At 35.8% G+C, this 21,487-nt stretch overlaps 2 protein-coding genes and 1 long non-coding RNA gene across 3 annotated transcripts; 1 reads left to right on the top strand and 2 right to left on the bottom strand.

Annotated features, from left to right (window-relative positions):
• The first annotated feature begins 1,723 nt into the window (after nt 1–1,723).
• On the top strand, nt 1,724–3,425 carry LOC114759139 (uncharacterized). Its single transcript, XM_028948230.1, has 3 exons — nt 1,724–2,909; nt 3,054–3,300; nt 3,368–3,425. The coding sequence occupies exons 1-3, from the start codon at nt 1,724–1,726 to the stop codon at nt 3,423–3,425; spliced, it is 1,491 nt and encodes a 496-aa protein (XP_028804063.1).
• Nucleotides 3,426–9,623: 6,198 nt separating this feature from the next.
• On the bottom strand, nt 9,624–11,071 carry LOC114759137 (uncharacterized). The gene is made up of 2 exons (XR_003741882.1): nt 10,926–11,071; nt 9,624–10,087 (listed from the first exon to the last, which is right to left on the bottom strand). It is a non-coding gene; the product is annotated as an uncharacterized LOC114759137 (long non-coding RNA).
• An 8,364-nt stretch (nt 11,072–19,435) lies between these two features.
• On the bottom strand, nt 19,436–21,263 carry LOC114759138 (uncharacterized). Its single transcript, XM_028948229.1, has 4 exons — nt 21,229–21,263; nt 20,274–20,524; nt 19,897–20,039; nt 19,436–19,684 (listed from the first exon to the last, which is right to left on the bottom strand). The coding sequence occupies exons 1-4, from the start codon at nt 21,261–21,263 to the stop codon at nt 19,436–19,438; spliced, it is 678 nt and encodes a 225-aa protein (XP_028804062.1).
• Between the last annotated feature and the right edge of the window lie 224 nt (nt 21,264–21,487).

The following is a 21,487-nucleotide window of genomic DNA, read 5'->3' as shown; positions in this document are numbered from 1 at the left end:
GGGTGCCTACATTTCAGTTAATTACAGTAGTAAATACGTATGTTATGAATGTCAAAATTTGTCTACTTAATTGCTTGAAACTATTTTGTTTAACTTCTCTTGTTCAAGACTTGATGTTATTTACTAGTTCGAAGGATTCACCGCTTAATAAATATGGACTCTTTTTTGAGGAATTTCATATCCTACTGGAATTGCGGTACTTTATAAGCGAATTATTAGAATTTTAATCTTTTTGCAGCATCAAACAAGAGAGAAAGACGGGGGGGAAAAGGAAGATTTCCTACATTTCAAACAAATAGTACATCACAAAACTAGAGAAATTATTGAGCTTGATATGAACAGAAAATCAGAAAGCCGACACACATAAATTGTGTAATTTGCAATACAAACTATATCTTGTGTTTCGAACTAGAGGTAGCACAGCAGTTCGAGATTGATTGACTACCAAAGGTTGCTCTTTTGTCGTGGACAATTAAAGGTGGCTGTAAACTAAGAAATTCCATTGAAAGGGGCCACAAAAAAAAATGACTTGAAAGGGATTAACTAAAACAACTATTCAAATTGAGCTAAATATCAGTCATATACGGCATGCCTAAAGCTTTGAGGAATAGAAACGATTTCCTAAAATCCAAAGTTATGTTGACACAAATTTGTGTGATTCATAGAAGAGAAGTGGACATTCAGGAAAGCAAGCTCAGTGAAGTTGTTCTACCGTCCGGGAAAAACAAAGCTACCGTCATATGAGGACAAAATAGTTGGGACTGCCTAGGTGGCAATGACCTACTGACACTGTAGATTCCATGTCAAGCAAGGATTGAGTTCATAGTTCGCTGCCATATGTTGTGTCACTGATTATCATTCCATGTTTTGATATTTGTTGTTGAGTTTAGTTGAGTAGACTCTTACCGAAATTAGAATTTATTCATTATCTTGTAATTATTCATGATTGGCTTTTGATTTATATACGATTTTCAGACTGATTCTATCTAACAAATTTTCTTGTTTTAGGACAGGTATTCCCTTCCATTGCAATCGCTTTCTTGAAATGGTTTCTTGGGACCTTTGGTTTCCTTCCCATTATAATGTCTGGTCCTTATTATTGTAGGCATATACGGTGGTGCAAGCAAAAAGGATTACTAGCTAGGGCGAGTAGTAAAGCTCTTGTCACTTGTAAGTTAACAGTTTATCATCTTCACCTTGCGTTTGCGTTGACTCTGTGATGCTTTGTTAGTTTGGCTTATATACTGCGTTGAAATGAATCAGCTTTTTAGAAGTAAGATACATATATATATATATATCATATATAATTTTCTTTTCTTGGTCAACTCAACCTTATTCATTTCTATTTATTTCTTGCACTTTAATATTTATTGTTTTTCCTTTTCTTACATTAATCTTCAACTTTTGTGAAATAGAAATGGATAAAAGTTGGTTAGATATTAAAGACAGAGGCAACCTAAGATATATTAAAGGAGTAGATGGTTTTCTCGAATGGGCTTTTACTCAGAATGGAGTGACAAGCAAAATACGATGTCCTTGTAAAAAATGTATGAATGTCATATTCAAAGCGAGAAGAGATGTCAGGGTTGACTTATTGAGTAAGGGTTTTTGGGATAGTTATAAGGTGTGGGACTTGCATGGGGAAATTATTAGATGTCAAAGTGATTGTGAGACTTCAAGTACAGCAGCAGAACATGATACTTATGGGGAGAACCTTACAAGGATGGTATGTGATGCATATAATGTTCCTTCTATGAATGATATGAACAATGAATTAAATGAGAATGAAGAGCCTAATGTGCATGCCAAAAGGTTCTACGACTTATTAAAGGATGCAGAGACAGAACTTTATCCAGGTTGTGAGAAGATGTCAAAATTGTCTTTTATTGTAAAATTGCTTCAATTAAAGTGTCTTAACCATTGGAGCAATAAATCTATGGATGCATTGTTGGCCCTATTGAAAGATGTTCTTCCAGAAGGGGCTTTAGTGCCAAACTCATTTTATGAAGCTAAGAAGATAATTCGTGATTTGGGTTTAGATTACAATAAAATTGATGCTTGTGGAAATGATTGCATATTATACTGGGGGGAACATGCAAATGAAGAATCATGTCCTAAGTGCAAGATGTCTAGATGGAAGTTGAACAGGCAAAGAGGAAAAAAAATTGCCCAGAAAGTCTTAAGGCATTTTCCGATAATACCTAGGTTACAAAGGCTTTATATGGCAAGAGACACTGCTAAAGAAATGAGGTGGCATAAGGAGAAGCACACAAATGATGGTGTATTGAGACATCCAGCTGACTCTCTTGCTTGGCAACACTTTGACCAACAATATCCTAGTTTTTCTACTGATCCAAGAAGTGTTAGATTAGGTTTGGCAAGTGATGGATTTCAACCTTTTGGGAATATGAGTGCCAATCATAGCATTTGGCCTGTAGTTTTGGTACCATATAATTTGCCACCATGGCTTTGCATGAAAAGCCCATATTTTATGATGACACTTCTTATTCCTGGTCCAAAGTGTCCAGGTAATGAAATAGATGTTTACTTACAACCAATGATTGAGGAGCTGAAACAATTGTGGGAAGTAGGGGTGCAAACATATGATGCATTTTCTCAATCAAATTTTATGATGTATGCAGCAGTGTTGTGGACGATAAATGATTTCCCCGCATATGGAAATCTTTCAGGATGGTCAACTAAAGGCAAGTTTGCATGCCCTTGTTGTCACAAAGACACGCATTGCATTTCATTAAGGAGCAAGTTATCTTATATGGGTCATAGGCGTTTTCTTCCACAAAATCACCCATGGCGCAAAGATGCAAAATCATTTGATGGAAAAGAAGAACTCAGAGCTCCACCAATTCCATTAACTGGAGATGATGCACTTATGCAATTAGAACAATTGGGTAATATATCATTTGGAAAAGGCCAAAAACGAAAACGCCCTACAAATAGTAAGGCTTATAATTGGAGGAAAAGAAGCATTTTTTTCCAATTGCCTTATTGGAAAAATTTGTTGATACGACATAATCTTGATGTGATGCATATAGAAAGAAATGTTTCTGATAATCTTGTATCGACAGTGATGGATTTACTTGGAAAGACAAAGGACACATTAAAAAGTAGGTATGATTTGGTGGATTTGGGCATTAGGAGTAATTTGCACCCGATTAAGAATGGTAATGATGTTTATAAGCCTCCTGCTCCTTACACATTATCTTCTGAAAAGAAACAATCCCTTTGCAAATTCTTGGCTAACTTAAAAGTACCTGATGCTTTTGCATCTAATATCTCAAGGTGTGTCAACATTCACGAGCGAAAAATATTTGGTTTGAAGTGTCATGATCACCATGTGCTATTGCAGGAAATATTTCCAATTGCAATACGTGGGTTACTGCCTCCCCAAGTATGTGAACCAATAATACAATTGGGAAGATTTTTTAAAAATCTTTGTTCAAAGTGTTTAACATGTGAAGAACTTGACAAACTTCAAAGTCAAATAGAAATAACTTTGTGCAAGTTAGAGACCATATTCCCACCTGCCTTTTTTGACGTAATGGTTCACTTGCCTATACACTTGGCGGGAGAGGCAAAAGTTGGTGGGCCAGTTCAGTATCGTTGGATGTACCCCATAGAAAGGTAATTCGCTTTAACAAGGTTACTTTACAATTATATTTATAATCTATCATTTAAAACCATTCAATAAGGCTTGACTTTTTGTTGTAGGTATTTGCGAACTCTAAAGTCATATGTTGGCAATAAGGCCCAACCTGAAGGATCAATTGCAGAAGGATATTTGGCAGATGAAAGTCTAACTTTTTGTTCACGATACTTGAAAGACATTCCCACTAAATTTAATGTGCAGCATCGGAATGATGACATCAGTGATAATAATATCAGTAATGAGCTTTCGGTGTTCAAGAAAAGTGGTGAAGCTAGAGGACATTTTGAGTCAGTCTCTCTTTCTTATGAAGAGTATTGTCAGGCAAGAATGTATGTGCTCCAAAATTGTGAAGAAACTTGGCCATTCATAGAGTACGTCAACTTAATTTAACAAGAATGAATTTGTTATAATTTATATTTTTCTCACTTGTGTAAAAACATGTAGGGAACACAGGAGAGAACTTGAAGCTCGGGGATTAATGAGTGAGCAAAAGCAATATAAAGAGTTTCCTGATTGGTTCCGTTCACGAGTAAGTTCTAGACTTTGAGCTTTGAAGTTTATATTAATAATATTAATGCATATTGAAGGAATGGTTCTTCTTTAATAGGTGATAGCATTGTCCACACAAGGCTTTGTAAGTCCTGAACTCAAAAGTTTATCAATTGGTCCATCGAGAGTGGTCAATCGTTACTCTATGTTTATAGGCAATGGATTTCGTTTTCATGCAAAAGATCGGGCAATAGGAAAAAGAACTCAAAATGATGGAGTCATGGCCAAGGGTGATGACACTGATGCTAATAAAGAATATTATGGTGTGTTAGAGCATATTTATGAGTTATCTTACATAGAGAATAAAAAATTATACTTGTTTAAGTGTCACTGGTGGGATGTCGCTAACTATGGCGAAGGATATAAGGTGGATAAGTATGGGTTCACAAGTATCAACACTCAATGTTCATTACAAACTAATGAACCATTTATTTTAGCATCTCAAGCAGAGCAAGTTTTTTATGTGGATGATATTGTTGACCCGGGTTGGATTGTTGTTGTCAAAACGAATCCACGTGACTTGTTCAATATGCCGATTGAGAATGTTAATGTTGGTAGTGATGTTAATATTGCAATGGTTGATGAAGAGCCTTATCAACAATTGGTGGTTGATTTAAATGCAAGTCTTATACAGCATGATATCTTTATTGACTTGTGTGGAGATGATGTACAACCCCAAACTTTCATTCAAGTAGGAGAACCATCACAAAGAAGTAATATGGAGATTGGATTTATTGATGATAGTGAATCTAATTCACTAGTTCATGACGATAGTGATGAAGAAGATGTGCTTGATGGTAATGATAGTGATACTGAAGAAGAAAGTGACATTGAAGGTGAAATAGAAGATGATGATACAAGTGATAGTACCACAGAGGACTCAACAGAATGAAACTACAATCCTCATAAATGGTAGTTTTTATTAATATATTCTTAACAAGTTAGATTTTGTAATTTTTTTTAATATATACTATCTTCATAAAGAGTAGTTTTATTAACATAAAAAACAATCTAAATTTTGTACATTATTGCAGGATATGTCAGGGCTAAAGAGAGGACGGGGTGGGAGAAGCTCTTCCTTCACACGACATGGCAGCACAAGTAGTGGAGGTATTAGCTCTACCCCTGCAATTAGACATACCATTTCACCTCGACCACTCCAAGTACAATTTGAGGAATTGCCTGCCGACTCTCCCCCTACTCAAAACAGTAGTGCAGGTAAATTTTCTTTACTTTTATATAATACAAGTAACTAATTAGCATCACATACTTTTGACTATATTATTTGTTCACTTGAATGATAGGCTCTTCTAATATAATTAAGAAAGGTAGAGGAGTTTATAAGTCGCTCAATGTGGACTTAATGACTAAATTTGGAGGAAAGATTCAGCTTACTTTCACAGATGACATGACAAGAGCAGTAGGGCAAGGAGCAAGAGAGCTAGCTAATTATTGTGGTTATGTTATTAGAACCACAATATCTTTGAAGGATTGTGCTGAATGGAGGAATGTTTACACAAATTATATTGATGTTATGATTTTAAAAGTGAAGGTACAATTTATGTTTAGTAAATGTATATCCTAGTTTATTTATGCTTTCAAAACAAGTACTTATGCTGATATTGATTTTTATTTTAGGAAAAATTTCAACATGCTGTTGCAACAGATGAAGAGAAGTTCCAAAAAATGATAGTGACCACATTGCAAAATGCTTTCAGAAATTGGAAGACCAACTTGCATACCCACTATAAGAAATTTGACACTGATGAAGAAAGGTTGGCAAATCCACCTCAAACTGTAAGTTTTGAAGATTGGGAGTGGTTATTGACATATTTTCAGTCAGATCCATTTAAGGTATCTTACTAAATACTAACTATTTAAATGAATAATATAATTATATCATTCAACATACTTAGTAGTTACTCAAATTTGATGTAGAACAAAAGTGCTAGAAACACACAAAACCGAGCAAAACAAGTAACAAAGCATACATGTGGTCCCCGATCATTTGCGGAGGTTGAGTTCTCTGTAGTAAGTTGCCTCTTCACTACACTTTATTTTTTTATCCATTTTTTTATTTTTCAAGATTTGTTATTTTTGTATATTATGCTTTATAGAGAGACCCCACCACTGGACAGCCTGCCCCCCAGATCAGGTTTGGGAGATAACACATACTAGGAAGACTGCAGATGGCCAGTTACAGTGGGTGGATCGCGATCTGAAGAGATTCATGTATGTATAATATTTGTCCTTTATATTTAATTAAATAATTATATTTTTTTCATTAATGTAATTTGTAATTTGTAACTATAGGATCGCATGCATGAGCTCATTCAGCAGCAATCCTTAGAGAGTGATGCTCGAATGACCTCTGATGAGATATTGACAGCTGTTCTTGGTGAGAGGTCAGGATATGTTAGAGGAAAAGGTTATGGAGCAGAGCCTCGGAGGAAGAGACTTCACACTCAATCTAGTGATTCACTTGAGAATGTACGCACCCAATTGTATGAAGAGTTTGAAAGAAGATTTCAAGAGGAGCGAGAAAAGATGGAAGCAAATCTTGCTGCAGAGCGAGAGAGGATGGAAGCAAAACGTGCAGCAGAGCGAGAAAAGATGGAAGCAGAACGTGCTGCAGAGCGAGCAAAGATGGAAGCAGAGCGTACGCAACTTGAACAAAGGATGGAGCAGTTGATGGAACAGAGAATACAAGCTCAGTTCACTGCTTTCATGCAAAAGATGCAGTTAAATGCTCCTGCAGATACCCCTACTTCTAGCGTCCCTAGTATTGATCCCTCTACGTAATTTTTCTTTTGTATTATGTAATGTATCTTTTAATTGAACAATTTTTTTTTTCAGTTAGAGACATAAAGAACACTTTCATGGTTATAAATCTTATTATTTAATATACTATATTTGTGTGTTAATTACTTTATTTTTATTAAACCTTTTAATAATATTTATCAGCAATATAAATAAAATTTTTTGCATAATTAATATATTATAAAAATAATTAAAATGACAATCAGCGGCGACATATGTCGCCGTTGAAGCTTGATTCGGCGGCGACTTTTTTGTGCCGCTGAAGACCGTTTCAGTGGTGACAACAAAGTCGCCGCCGAAGCAACCTTCAGCGGCGACCACAATGTCGCCGCCGAAGCAACCTTCAGCGGCGACCACAATGTCGCCGTCGAAGCAAGCTTCCGCGGCGACATTAGTCGCCGCCAATTCTCATGTTTCAGTGGCAACGTTTCTGAGTGGCAAACTCATCAGCTTTCAGCAGCGACAAAATGTCGCCGCTGAAAGGAGTTTCAGCGGCGACTTTTTTTGTCGCCGCTGATAAGTTTCAGCCACGGTCGCTACAGCAACGACTTGGTGGCGACAAAATGTCGCCGCTGAAGCTTTTCAGCGGCGACTTTTGGACTTAATGTCGCTGCTGAAAGTCGAATTTTTTGTAGTGACGTGACTTTTTCAATATTACATACTTGAAAGAAAGAAAGATCTATTTATTTCACCTCAATTAACTGATTCCAAACTCTCTTCTGTTGCATTAAAAAAAAAATTACTCTTCCGATCTTAGATGTAAAACTCATTTTATAATACAAATTGAACTACAGAATAGGTCTTATATTAAGGATAAGAGAAATAATTGATTCTAAACTTGATCCTTGGCTTCTCAAGTATTAATGGTTGGATTTCATCTATTGGTGTAAATTTTCCTCATATTAACGCTAGAATTAATATGAAGTATTAAGGTAGAGACTTTTCAAATTAACGCTTCATCTTCATAACATTAAATGGTTATGTCTAAGATTAAAGGAAAAGACGACACATGAAAAATGAAGTTTTTTTTTGGGGCCAAGACATAAAAATAAAGTATATCTAAGAAAAGTTCAAAGATAAGCTCAAAACCGTTTTTTCATGTGAGAAGAAATAGCTTTTACACAAGACATGACCAATATTGATAAATCGATCAATATCACTGACTGTCCCAATATCTAACAATATCAACGAAACAATTAACTGGTAAGGAATGACAATCGTCATGCGGAAATATATGCCAATTTTTTATGTAATGGTTTGGGGGGTGGGGGGGACCATAATTAAATGTTCATGTAACGGAAATATATCCCTTTAACAATGGACTGTCATGTGGAATTCGAAAAAATAACCTTATATAAAGGTAGGTAAAACTTATTATTAAATGTTCATCTGACGAATTGGTAATTAACTAAGCAAGTAAGATTCCAGACCTAAAGTTCAGCAAGCGAAAAATTGGACCATCGATTACTTCAAGGAGAATGGGATGTTCATTATTGTGTTGCACTCCATTTTTCTTTCTTTGAGTGTACGTCCAAAAATGGTGTTGCACTATGAGGTTGTGTCCTTGAAAACGAGATGATATTCTTCTTTTTTTTTGGGGGGGGGGGTGTTACAAGGGGGGCTAAACGCCCAAAAGGAAATTAAAAGACAGTGGGATTGTATCCCATACACTCTTCTTCCGCAAGGGCCCGTAAAGTCCAGTGATCTTAGCTAATGCATCAGCAACTCTGTTTCTTCTCCTTGAAAGATGCTCCATTTTGACAGTCCAGTCAAATTTCAGCAAATTTTGAATCTGAATGAAGAGAAGACTGCCATTGGCTCCTTGATTCTGTTTAATAATTTGCTCGATCACAATCTTTGCATCCGATTGTTCTAAAATCGCTGGTTTAAATCCAAAGTCCCAGGCTAACTTCAGCCCTCTATAAATGACCCATTCTTCAGCCTCTTAGCACTACAGCAACTACCACATTCATGAGAAAAACCAGCTATCCAATGTCCCTTGTAGTCACGTAGCAGGCCACCACAACCAGCTTTGTTAGATCCCAAAGCCATAGTACCATCCACGTTAATTTTAATCCAATGTATCATGAAAAATCTCTATAAGCAAATATATGTAGCAAGACTTGCTTTTAAAGATGAAGGACTTCCTTGTTGGGTTTGAGCTCCTTTCTTATGCGGAAAAGGCCCAATCTTCGAGACACATTTAAGTCTCACTTGGTAAAGTGGAAAGGAATCAGATTAGGGTTAAGGGTGAGAGGTCTCATTGGAGGGAGAAGAGCGAAGAGAGAAGAGAGAAAGTCATTTTCACATATTCATAAGGCAGTCTTGGTAAATAGGTGTTTAGGAATTCATTAACGGTTAGTTCGGACTGAAATGTGGACAGCAAGTTTGTAACATTCAGTGTATCATTTTCAGTAGTGGGATCATCGATTCAATACCTGGGTTGAGAGATATTAAGTTTGTCATATAGCCTTTGGGTATTCTTCAGCTTCTTCATTCTCTATTGTAAGCTAGTAGCTTAAGTTGTTTGGCTAGTAATTTGTACTTACTTGTGCATCTGATTGAGCCTCTCTTGCATCCTGTTTTGATCATAATGGAGCTGTGATTTTCATTGACTAGGACGATCCGTGGTTTTTACCTTTACATTGAGGGTTATAATTGGGTGCACATCACTGTACTTTTCTCCATCTGATTAATGTAGTTTTACACCTTCTTTCTCCTGTCGTTGCTGATATCAGTCATCTACTATGTCTCTGAAGATTACGTAGGTAGGAGTATGATGAAGAGATCAGACACAACTCGAAGAGCAGATATCTTCTCATAGGGGGAACCACCACTTCCTCACACATCGCACAGAAGCTTTCAAATGTTATCATCCTTTGTCTTCATGCGACCGCAAGTTGTTGCGGGAATACTCTTGTGTCGCTGGACGATTCCCTTGAAATAATGATGCTATGAAACACATCAAGAACCTCCGATCTGCAAACTCTAGCACTTCCCGCGTCTGCATTTCTTCAACTTATAATGCTTCTGTTTGTTGTAGGTGGAGTCCTGGGAGAACAAGCCGTTTCAGAATGTGAAGCAATACAAATTTCAGAGTATCTCTTCATGAAGGACAAAAAGCCTATCGATCACAAAATCTAGTGGGACATCACATAATGTAAATTATTGGTCAAAATCTAAGTTCTGTAAAAGTGATTTCTCATATCAATGAAATAACTTTATTTCAGCAGATTGCCCAACAACCACGTTTTTCCTAAGCTACCCATATATAGAGTCTAGGATACGTACTGAGTTAGATAATGCTTATTATTTGAACATCCTTTGCCGTGATAAATAAGCAAATAAAATGTTCACTGCTTATGTATTGGAAGATTCAAGAGGAGTACAGGGGGTTTTGTTTGCCCCTATATGATTTCCTTTGTAAATTATGGCTAACAATATTACTTATTCATCAAGTTTCATTTCTTTGAAGCTTTCAACCATCCAATCATTCACCTGGACCTCCTATTGTGCCCATTGACGGGCAAGAAAATTAATCTGTCAACATAAATCGCTTAAGTTCTTTTAATACATGTAGGGGGATTAAAAAAAAAAAAAGAACTTCTATAGAATGAAATGTGCAAGGTAAGATCCGTAAAATTAAATAAAGCTTGAACAGATTTATCACTTTAAAGTACAATCCTAAATCTTAAACCTAAACCTCTAATATTTTGCACACAAAATCCCTAATTAATGTCAGTATAACTAGGCAATTGTTGATTTAATTTTTTTCCCAAAATTATTCATTGATTCGCAATGTAATTTTTTAGCATACAAGAACACCAATGATATCATATATGCAAGATCTACAGGATTATATATGAAATACAATAAATTTTATAAATACCTGGATTTGGTATTCCATTGATCTGATTTATCAAAGCTGTACGTCCGTTTTCCAGAGCTCTGTCCCGTCTTCTTCTTGATCTAAAACTTTTATGGATAACATGTCAAAATCGGTCACAACAACCGAAGATAAAGATTATGCTTCTAATAGAGTTTGACGGCCATTTCTGTGACTTCTATAGCTAAAATGGTATTTATGGAGTTAGGAGACCTGGCTAGGTTTTTCTTTGAGCAGGATCAACTAGGGTTTGAACTTTGAAGGGTGTGGTTTATGCGATCTGTGCGATTGTGCACGTGTTTTGCACATGCATATAGATTTAATGCAATCAAGAGTTTTATGCCAATCTGGTCTTAAAAAAAATCATATTATTTGTCAAAAAAATGTTGCTTTTTCATTTTTTTAAAATAATAATGTACTTTGAATTGGATCAATTACTGAACCGGCTAAGCCGTAGGTCCATTTGAGGTTAGACAAGACATGATTAAAAGAATATGTTTTTCAATGATATAGTAAATATTTTAGATTGAAAAATATGAATAACATTGATAATCCATTAATATAATCACATTAAAAATGAAAATTATTTTAATTACTTTTATTAATAAAAAATGAATATTCATTTGGAAAAAAAAAAGCATAGCGTAGTTAAATTCTTTTAATCAGACTCCAAACAAATTTACAATAAATAGAAATTCTTTTAGTTAAAAAATACTCTATGTTCATTCACCCATAAGATTTATAAAAAAATTATAATTCCAATTCGGCCAGTTATTAAAACAAAATCAGCAGTTTGCAACACAAATTCAGCCATTTATAATTCAAGCTCACAATTATTGCTTGCAAACTCATTTATCTTGGATTCTTTTCTTCCTTTCTTACTCTTAAGAATGACATGTAACCATTTGAAATTTCCCACCAAAAGGGTTTTCTGATGCGCATGTTAATTCACAGGGCAAGCAAAATGAAATCATGGCCGTCAATTATATAAGATCCAAACAAATTGACATTTGAATAAAGCCTTAATATGCGAAGATGTACTTAGCAATGTGCCACCAGTTCCTACTGTATCATCATCGTAGTCCAGTCCAGTCAGCCTATTTCATGGAATCAGATGATGTCCTTTTTTCCTAATTAAAATCGCATATCCAATCAGCATGCCATATCAGTAACGGTATTAGTAACATATCAGCAAATTTAAACACTGTTAACTTCAGGCGTAGGTCCTTCTTAAATTGCAAGGACTAACATTGTAAATGCAATAAATTAAAACTTGAAGGGTCAATGCCTACAGTTTGAAACTATAGGGATCAAAATCATGAGAGCAAACTATAAGAACCAAATATTAGATTAACACTTTTACTTTTATTCTTATTTAATATATATGCTTCTCAAGAAAATAACAGTATGAATAATAATAAATGAAGATTAAAATAATACGTTGGTATTAAAAATTTAATAAAGTGGATATGGAAAAAACAAAAAAAATTCTTCCTCTGTCTGATAAATAGCATCAGACGAGTACACTCTACAGAGAGTTTATTCACACCCACAACACTTTGGCACATTCTTTCCTGGTTTACTAACACTGCTATCCCACACAAATTCTCTCCGTTAAATTGCTTATTGCCTATAGATATGCCAACAAAATTTTATATTCTTGTCATCGAATTAATAATCCCAGATTGTACTTGCTTCCCCGAAACATATATATTCATCGTGCAACTCATACACGTGTATGCAGGCCATAGTGAGCTCTTTAGGAAAGCCCCAATGGTTTCCCAATAACATCATAATTGAGCTTTAGCCTTTAGCTGCATCTATCTACTTCACCCTCAAAGCCACCTGCCAAAACACACACACACACACACACATATAGGTTTACACCCTTATTTCTGATGAATGTTTGGCTATCATTGAAATGTAAATGTCAACCCAACCAATTCATTGAACATAAATTATAATTGAAGAATATGAGGAGCAAATATAACTGTACTCTACACATAGTTTATTCATTCCTGAAGCTTTTCCTTTCTTTTATGGTTTGATTGCTAATACTGCTGTGGCAAACAAAGTATATTCAATTTGTTTACGCCAGAAGGTCAAATTTTAAATAATTTATATAATTCATTGTAAGTATTGATTTTTGAGGAATTAAAAAAGAAAATTAAAGCTTGCCAAAGTCTCATATGTTATCAGACCTGATGCAAGAAACTTCACCACGTTCTTCTGCAGATAATTAGAGCTATCAGCTCTTGTAGCTTTTGCTGGTATATTACTTCCATTCTCTTTAATAAAAGAACAAATCAAAGCTTTGCAAATGAATTAAAAGGTTTTATGAAAAGGAAGAAGCAGAAACACGTACAGGATTGATGATGGAATCCATTAGCTTTTGGCTTCTTTTTTTGTGGGTCAGAATTTTGACTGCTAGGTGACATGTTAGGTATTATATACATGTGTGATATTTGGACTCTTCTTGTTTCAAAGCAAGAAATTCCAACACATTCCTTACAAATGATTTTCTCTTCTACATCTTGGGCTTGTGGAGATTGTCAAGTTTAACATAGATATTCTGTTACATAATTTATACCGTTGTAAATTGGTTACATTTTCTGTTATGTAAATACTCTTAGACCCATCTGTATATATATCCTTTTTATCAATAATAAATGCAAGTTAGTTTTTCCAAAGTCTAGTCTCATGGTATCCTAGGCCAGTACCAAGCCCTTTTTGTCTCTTTTGATTATACCTTTTCTCTTTCTTCTTTTCCTCGAGTTCTCTGCTTGTTGACTTTTCCATCCTTCTCTTCAAGCTCTTTCATGGCTTCCGAATTTGATTCTTCCACTGACCAGTCGAGCCCCTTCTATATTCACCCAAATGAAAATCCAGCTCTAGTTCTCGTCTCTCCCCCACTTGATGGCTCGAATTATCACGGATGGGCCCGCGCCATGGAAATGGCTTTACTATCAAAGAACAAATTGAAATTCATTGATGGATTGATTCCTCATCCCACGTCACGACCTTTGATAAATCATTTCCGGCATGGGAACAATGCAACAACCTTGTTCAAGGGTGGCTAACAGAGTCCCTTTCTCCCACGATCGCTAGGAGCATTCTTTAGTTTGATACAGCTGCCCAGATCTGGAACGATTTGAAGTCTAGATACTCTCAATCTGATATTTTCTGAATTGGAGAGCTTCAGGAAGAAATTTTCAGTCTCAAACAAGGCAACCTTATTGTAAGTGAGTACTATACTCGCCTAAAGACTCTCTGGGATGAACTATCTAACATTTGGCTGATTGAATCTTGCACTTGTAGATTGGGTAATAGTGCTAAAACTCACCAGGACCAGGATTGTGTAATCCGATTGTTGAAGGGACTCAATGAGCAATATGGTAGCGTTAAATCATAGATCATGCTTCTCGATCCCCTTCCCCCCATCAATTAAGTATTCTTTTCAGTTCTTCGGCAAGAAAGAGAAATTCATCCCTCTATATCGATTCCTGCTGATTCCAAGATTTTGCTAGCGAAATCTCCACACGGACCTCTAATTAATCCTACTGGTGGTTCTTCAAAGTAATGCTCCTACTGTGGGAAACCAAGACATACAAAAGAGACGTGCTATAGGAAACATGGTTTTCCTCTGAGCTTCAAGTTTCGATCTGGTTCTCTTGCTGTGGTGAATAATCTTTCATCTCAAGATTCTAGTAAGTTTAAGACATTCATACTGCTAAGCCTCCCCTGCTCCCTAATCCTTCTACTGCTTTTGTTCTACCTCAATTATCTTTAGAACAATACCAGCGACTTCTTGCTCTGCTTGCTCCACCTTAGACTCCTTTTGTCAACCATCTTTCTACTTCCTCTTCTCCTCCAACCACAAGTAAATGTAATTCCTTTTCATCTACATCTATAGTTAATTGGATCATTGATTCAGGTGCAACTAATTATGTTTGTTGTTCATTAGAATTGTTTGCTTCTTATAGTTCCATTCCTCCCGTTCAAGTTAGTTTACTGATTGGTTCCTATGCCACTTCTACCATTTTTGGCACTGTTTCAATATCTTCTTCTCTGGTCTTACACAATGTTCTTTTTCTTCTTAATTTTTCCTTTAATATACTCTTTGTTTCTAATTGACTGTTACCATTAACTGTTTTTTCCTCTTTTCATCCTCTTGGTGCCTGATACTCTTACTCAATCCTTTTTTGATGATTGGTTAAGCTAAACATTTTGAAGGGCTATACTTACTTCATGCAGATGTGTCTCCCTCTCCTACTCACTCTCAAATTTCTACGACCACTACTTCTTCCACCTCAGGTAATACTCTCTGGCATTTGTGTTTGGGACATCTTTCTCATTCTACTCTTTCTATATTGCACAAACAGTACAATGATATTTCTTGTATTCCCCATCCCCTTGTCTGTGATACTTGTTATTTTCCAAAGCAAAAACGTCTCTCCTTTCCTGTAGCCACAAGCTCTACTAATAAATTTTTTATTTGGTTCATGTTGATATTTAGGGCCCTTTTTCTACTCCTTTGACTTAAGGTTATAAATTCTTTCTTACCATTGTTGATGATTTCTCCCAGTATACATGGTTATTTTTAACAAAAACTAAGTTTGAGACTCATACTCATCTCATTAGCTTCTTTGCTCTAGTTCAAAATCAATTTTCCACCTCCTTATCCATTTTGATAATGGTGTTGAATTTTGTATGACTAACTTTTATCAATCAAAAGGTGTTATTCATCAAACCTCCTGTGTTAACACACCCCAGCAAAATGGCATTGTTGAAAAAAAACACCAACACATCTTAAATGTTGCTAGAGCCTTAGTTTTTCAATCTAATATTCCCCTGTCTTACTAGTCTTTTGCTGTCTCACATGCCACTTACCTCATTAATAGATTACCTTCCCCTATCCTCCAAAACCTCACACCTTTTGACAAACTCTTTCATACACCACCTTCTTACTCTCACCTCAAAGTCTTTGGTTCTCTTTGTTTTGCTTCCACCCTACCCCATAATCATTTAAAATTTGACCCTAGAGCAAAGAAGTGTGCCTTTCTTGGTTTTCCATCCACTTCCAAGGCTTTTATCTTACTTGATTTGCATACTAATCAAATTTTCCAATTCAGAGATGTTGTTTTTCATGAGCTTGTGTTTCCTTTTAAAACTGATTCCACCTCATCTTCCCTTTCTCTACCTATATTACCTTCTGTTCAACCTCCCTCATCTTCCCTATATGATGATTCGTTTATATTTTATTCTATGCCTTCTTCTCCACCTGCTACTAGTTTCTCTTCCTCTGAACCACTTTCGCAGCCTCCTTTATCTTCCCCTTCTTCCTCTTCATCCACCTTTTCTCCAACTTTCCCTCAAGATCTTTCCTCTCTTCCACCTCCTGTTTCACATCCTCTTCACCGTTCCACTGTCCTCATCACCCACCTACACATCTGTATGATTACCATTGTACCCTTATTTCTACTACTACTTAATCATTAGGAAATACAACCATTCGATATCCTTTATCTTCTATTTTATCCTATTCCTGTCTTGCTCCTGCTTATAAACGGTTTGTCTTAGTTGTCTCCACCACACTTGATCCAAAAACCTATCACCAAGCAGTAACATTTTGTTAGTGGCGAGATGCAATGAATGCAGAAAATAAAGCACTTCAACAGAACCAAACTTGGGTTCTTACATTTCTAACACCCAGCAACAAATCAATTGGATGTAAATGGGTTTTGAAAACTAAATATAAAGCCAATGGTGATATAGAAAGATATAAGGCTCACCTTTAGCAAAAGGCTTTACACAAACAGAAGGTCTAGATTATTTTGATACTTTTTTCCTAGTAGCAAGGATGACTACTTTGAGAATGCTACTGTCCATTGTTGCTGCTAAGAATTGGTTTCTTCACCAACTTGATGTTAATAATGCTTTCCTTTATGGTGATCTACATGAGGAAGTGTACATGGATCTTCCATAAGGTTTTTTGGCCCCCAAATTTGACATCATTTGCAAATTAAAAAAAAAAATCACTGTATGGTCTTAAGCAAGCAATTAGGCAGTGGTACTCCAAACTTTCTTTTGCCCCATTCTCTTGTGGATATCATCAATCTTCCTCTGATCATTCCCTATCTTACAAGACTGCTGCTAATTCTTCTTTTACAGTAACTCTCATATATGTTGATGATCTTATCTTAGTTAGCAATGATATGAATGAAATTAACTCTATTAAGTTGAAGCTAGATCAGACTTTGACTATTAAAGACCTTGGAGAACTTCAGTATTTCCTCAGTCTTGAGCTAGCACGTTCCAAAGAGGGTATTTTTCTTTCTTAAAGAAAGTTCGCCCTGGAACTCCTCCAAGACACAGGCTATTTGGCTTCCAAACCTGCTTTTACACCTATGGATCCTCATCTTAGGGGGTGTTTAGATGAGGCCAAACCATAGTTTGGAGAGCAGCTTCTGGAGAATAGATTCTAGAGAGAATAGATTTTGAAAAAATAAATTTTTTGAAAAAGTGATTATGATAAAGTGAGAGTGTTTGGATAGTTGTTGTCAGAAGTGCTTTTTGATATGTGAAAATTACTAAAAAGGACATAAGTTTAAATGATAATTACATATAAGATATATTTCATAATATATGTTTATTTGAAGTAATAAATTTGTAAATTATATATATTTTGGCAACATAATAAATAAGACATAAATAATATAAATAATAAAAACATTAATGTGTATATATATTAATAAATAATTAAATATGTTTTTAGGAAAATGATTTATTTTGCCAACAAATAAATATCATTATTTCTTAAAGATTTTAAAGATGAAATCCCATAATTTTTTTTTCACAAAATTAAATAACCACATAAAAAAATTTCATATTAGTTGTCTTAATAATAGAGGTTACAACGAAATATATTTGTCTAAGTAGTTTTTTTTAACAACACATTAATTATCTGAAAAGAAAAAAGAAAATAAAAAGGATATGACTATTCTTGTATATAGTGAACAATTTGATCTCTTATGGGGTCACAAAGCCGAATCATGTGAGATGAAAATTCTATTGATGAAGGTATATGTGAAGATCCAACTCCATCATCATCATCATTATTTTCTTCTGCATAAGAACCTTCTTGTTCAAACTGAATGAAACCAGGATCAAAAATGGATGTTGATCTAATGAAGTTATGTATGACCATCGTTGCACAAACAATTTGAACCTATGTTGGAAAGTCATAGCTCGGTATGTTTCCTAAAATTGCAAACTTACCCTTCGAAACTCTAAAAGTTCTTTCAATAGTGCTCTATAGACTTGAGTGCAAATATAATTGAATGCCTTATTCTCATTTTTAAGTGTAGATGACCTTTGAAAATCAGAGAGATGATAGTGTTCATGTCTGTAGGGACCAAGGTATCCCATGGGTGTCGAATAGCCAGCATCCACCAAATAATATTTGCCTACATGAAATATATGATTGGTGTCAATAAACTTTGTTTTCTAATAGTTAAGCATAAATAAATTGTAGCAATTTAAATTATACCTTGAGGCGGATGGGGAAAGTTCATGGAAGGAGCTGTGAGGGCATGGTTAAATATACGAGCATCATGCGCACTACCTTCCCATCTGGCCAATACAAAAGTGAAGCACATGTCCTAATTGCAAACAGCCATTACATTTTGTGTCACTCTTCCTTTTCAGTTAATAAATTTTGTTTGCTCAGTTGCATTAACAATGCATGAAATATGTGTTCCATCAATTGCTCCAATAGCATGTTTGAAAAAGGGCCAGTATCGACCATTGGGCGTATTTTTGTATGCAAATACTGAAATGTTGGATCTTTTGGTTTGATATTGGACATAGCAAGTCTACAGCATGCCAGTAAGACATTATGGAAATGTCTACTAATTGTCTCCCCTGAATGTTGAAATCTTTCTTGCTGCATCCTACTACTAAGCGCATGGCCAATGGTATTTAAAAACATTGCAACCATTTCATGTATCCCAACATTTCTAGTTTCCCTTAGACTATGTTGTTGCAATTCTGTGCAAAGACTGAAGAACACTTCCCTTTCCATCCTAAACATGTTACAACAACGGTGGAATGGCCTTATAAAACGTCCCTTACCCATGCTTTGCCGATATAAATATTGGTATGCTGGGGCTCTTTACACAAATGAAGAGAAGTGTATCCACCAACCGCTACTTGCAACTTGATTAACCCGTTTGTTCTGTCGTTTACGATACTTTTCCTAATTTTATTTATAATTCATCAGCCATTTTTTGGCTTGTCCTATACACATAGACATAAAATTCAGAAATCCTGATATGAAATTACTAAAAATTTAACAAGGAAATAAGTTGTTTAATTCCTACAGAAATTTAGTAGTCACATAATACGATAGTACTGGTTACATCATTCCCAAAAATATATGCAAATTATCACAGTCATCTTCTAGGCAACACAAAAAGTAGTCAAATACTATGATAAGCAATACAAATGAAGTCTCAATCCTTAGTTGCATGCTTCAAGAAGATTAGGAGTTTTTCCCTCTTGTTTTTCAGAGCCACATACATCTCCTTTGGACCTGGCTTGTCCATAAGGAGTGTTGTGCACTGGCCAAACATATCAGGATCATCAACAACTTCATCAACTTCATTAAGGTGCTCCATGACTCCCGTAATTGACGTCTCATAAGCATGTGCTTCTTCTTCTAGCTTCCTAGCATGTGCTTCTGAAATCTCTTCATGTTCATGCTGAGAATCAATTTCATTTGCTTAAGCTATCCTACTTAGTGCATCTGCTATTTTCATAGTGGTAGTGGGTTTTCTTCTTCATGGATTCACCATTTTTTCTAACCCCTAATAAGCTACTAGGACGATCGCCACTTGTGCTTCTACCCCCATGAATGGTTTCCTGTCTTATTCCAATGTTGCCTCACTTCCTCCACTGTTGTCATGAATGTGACCGAATTAAACTCCCCGCTTATGCTAGTTGGTGCCCCCAAAATTTCATCACTATCTCCAGACCCTTCTTCCATATCATCTTCAGGAACTCCTTTGCTTGGAAGTGTCGTGGAAGAAGGTGCCCATGACTGTGGTCCAGTTGTAGCTACAGACCCAAAGAGTTGAGTCAATTTAGCCCAAAATTGAAGCCCTCTTTCTCTAAATTTCTTGTTGCCTAGAACTTCTTGCACATTCAACACCAAAAATATTATACATTATACAAAAAATTTTAACATTGAAGAAAATGCAAGCTCAAATAAAGTTAAATAGTTACCACTATTTTCTTCTCCCACCAATCATCATGGGCATAACAGTATTCCTTATGGCATCCCACCCAAACCTGTCTCACGGAGCAGCTTATCCCATAGCTGCCACTCTTTTCGCAGAGAGTCAAGTTTGTTCTTAAATTGGATTTTCGTGTAGACTCTCCTAGTCTTTGCAGTGAAGCTGTCCCCAAGACTTGCCCAAGCAGGCTTTGTCAAGCTAGTTCCTTTTCTTCCCCCTTTTTCAACCTCTTCAATGCACAGGCCAATAAAGACCTTTGTGGTTCTTACATCCCACGAAGCTTTTCCATTTTGTTTACTCATTATGCTATAGACCAATTACAACACACTTCAGTCATCACAAGTTCAACCCAAAAAGCATGCCATTCAGTTCAAAGATATGATATAATAGGTATGATATTTAACAAGTATAGCCACATGTTCTATACCATTCATGTCAAGTTAATTGAAGTACAACATTCAGGTCAAAATAACAGATCCTCTGTCTCCAATAAACCACAAATAATGACTTTCTTTTTTTCACCAAAACCAGGTCTCATTAATAATCGAAATCCCAAATTAATAATATTTTTTTTCCAACATTAAGGGGAATTCTTTTTGGTTAATTGACCAAATTTGACTACAACCAACAATCAAAATCCCAAACATATTTTAGTTAACCACTAAAACACTGAAAAGCAACCATTAAGCACAAAAGAAAAATTCAATGTTCTGTCTCCAAATAAAATCCACCAAAAGAAATAAGATCAAAAAAATAAGAACAATTTCAGCAGCACAAGCATCCACAACCAAAAACCAATGCTCTGTCTCCAAAATCTGAATTTGATCAACACACACCAATGCTCTGTCTCTCATACACACACACACGAAGCCAGAACTAGTCACAACCAAGATTTTTCCTATACTCGTATACACACACACGATTACCATGAAACAAAATCAAACCAACAAAAACCAACTCAATCGGCGTCAACTAAGCAAGTGACCACCGAAGAAGAGGAGAGAGCTTACCTGAAACGCTGGATCTGAGTGATGGAACCAGACATGACAACCTCAGCAAACGACGACTGGACGAACTGAACACCAAAGAAGAAGGAAATAGATGGATGGATCAGGCAACCCAATGTGCGATCTTGTTTTGGTAAGCCAACTCCTCACCAGTGCCGAAATTCGCAACCTCAATGACCTCACCGGTGGTAACAAGTCGACTCAAGTTTCAGAAGGGGTGATGGCAACTCACCGGTGGCAATAACTTCGGTCGAATTTCAGA

The sequence above is a fragment of the Neltuma alba genome, unplaced genomic scaffold (assembly GCF_004799145.2).
Source record: "Neltuma alba isolate B1F8T4 unplaced genomic scaffold, ASM479914v2 tig00010793_pilon, whole genome shotgun sequence".
Taxonomy (NCBI): Eukaryota; Viridiplantae; Streptophyta; class Magnoliopsida; order Fabales; family Fabaceae; genus Neltuma; species Neltuma alba.
The sequence above is the reverse complement of the archived record's forward strand: the minus strand, read 5'-3'. Positions and strand labels throughout refer to the sequence as shown.

Excerpts from the sequence above, each read along its gene's own strand:
- LOC114759139 (XM_028948230.1), top strand. The coding sequence starts at position 1,724 with ATGGTATGTGATGCATATAATGTTCCTTCTATGAATGATATGAACAAT. Across the intron at positions 2,910-3,053 it reads TATGCAATTAGAACAATTGG|AAAGAAATGTTTCTGATAAT; the intron begins GTAATATATCAT and ends TGATGCATATAG. Across the intron at positions 3,301-3,367 it reads TTTGCATCTAATATCTCAAG|GAAATATTTCCAATTGCAAT; the intron begins GTGTGTCAACAT and ends GTGCTATTGCAG.
- LOC114759138 (XM_028948229.1), bottom strand. The coding sequence starts at position 21,263 with ATGTCTGGTTCCATCACTCAGATCCAGCGTTTCAG. Across the intron at positions 20,525-21,228 it reads ACTCAGATCCAGCGTTTCAG|CATAATGAGTAAACAAAATG; the intron begins GTAAGCTCTCTC and ends ATTGGTCTATAG. Across the intron at positions 20,040-20,273 it reads TAAGCTGCTCCGTGAGACAG|CTACAACTGGACCACAGTCA; the intron begins GTTTGGGTGGGA and ends TTGGGTCTGTAG.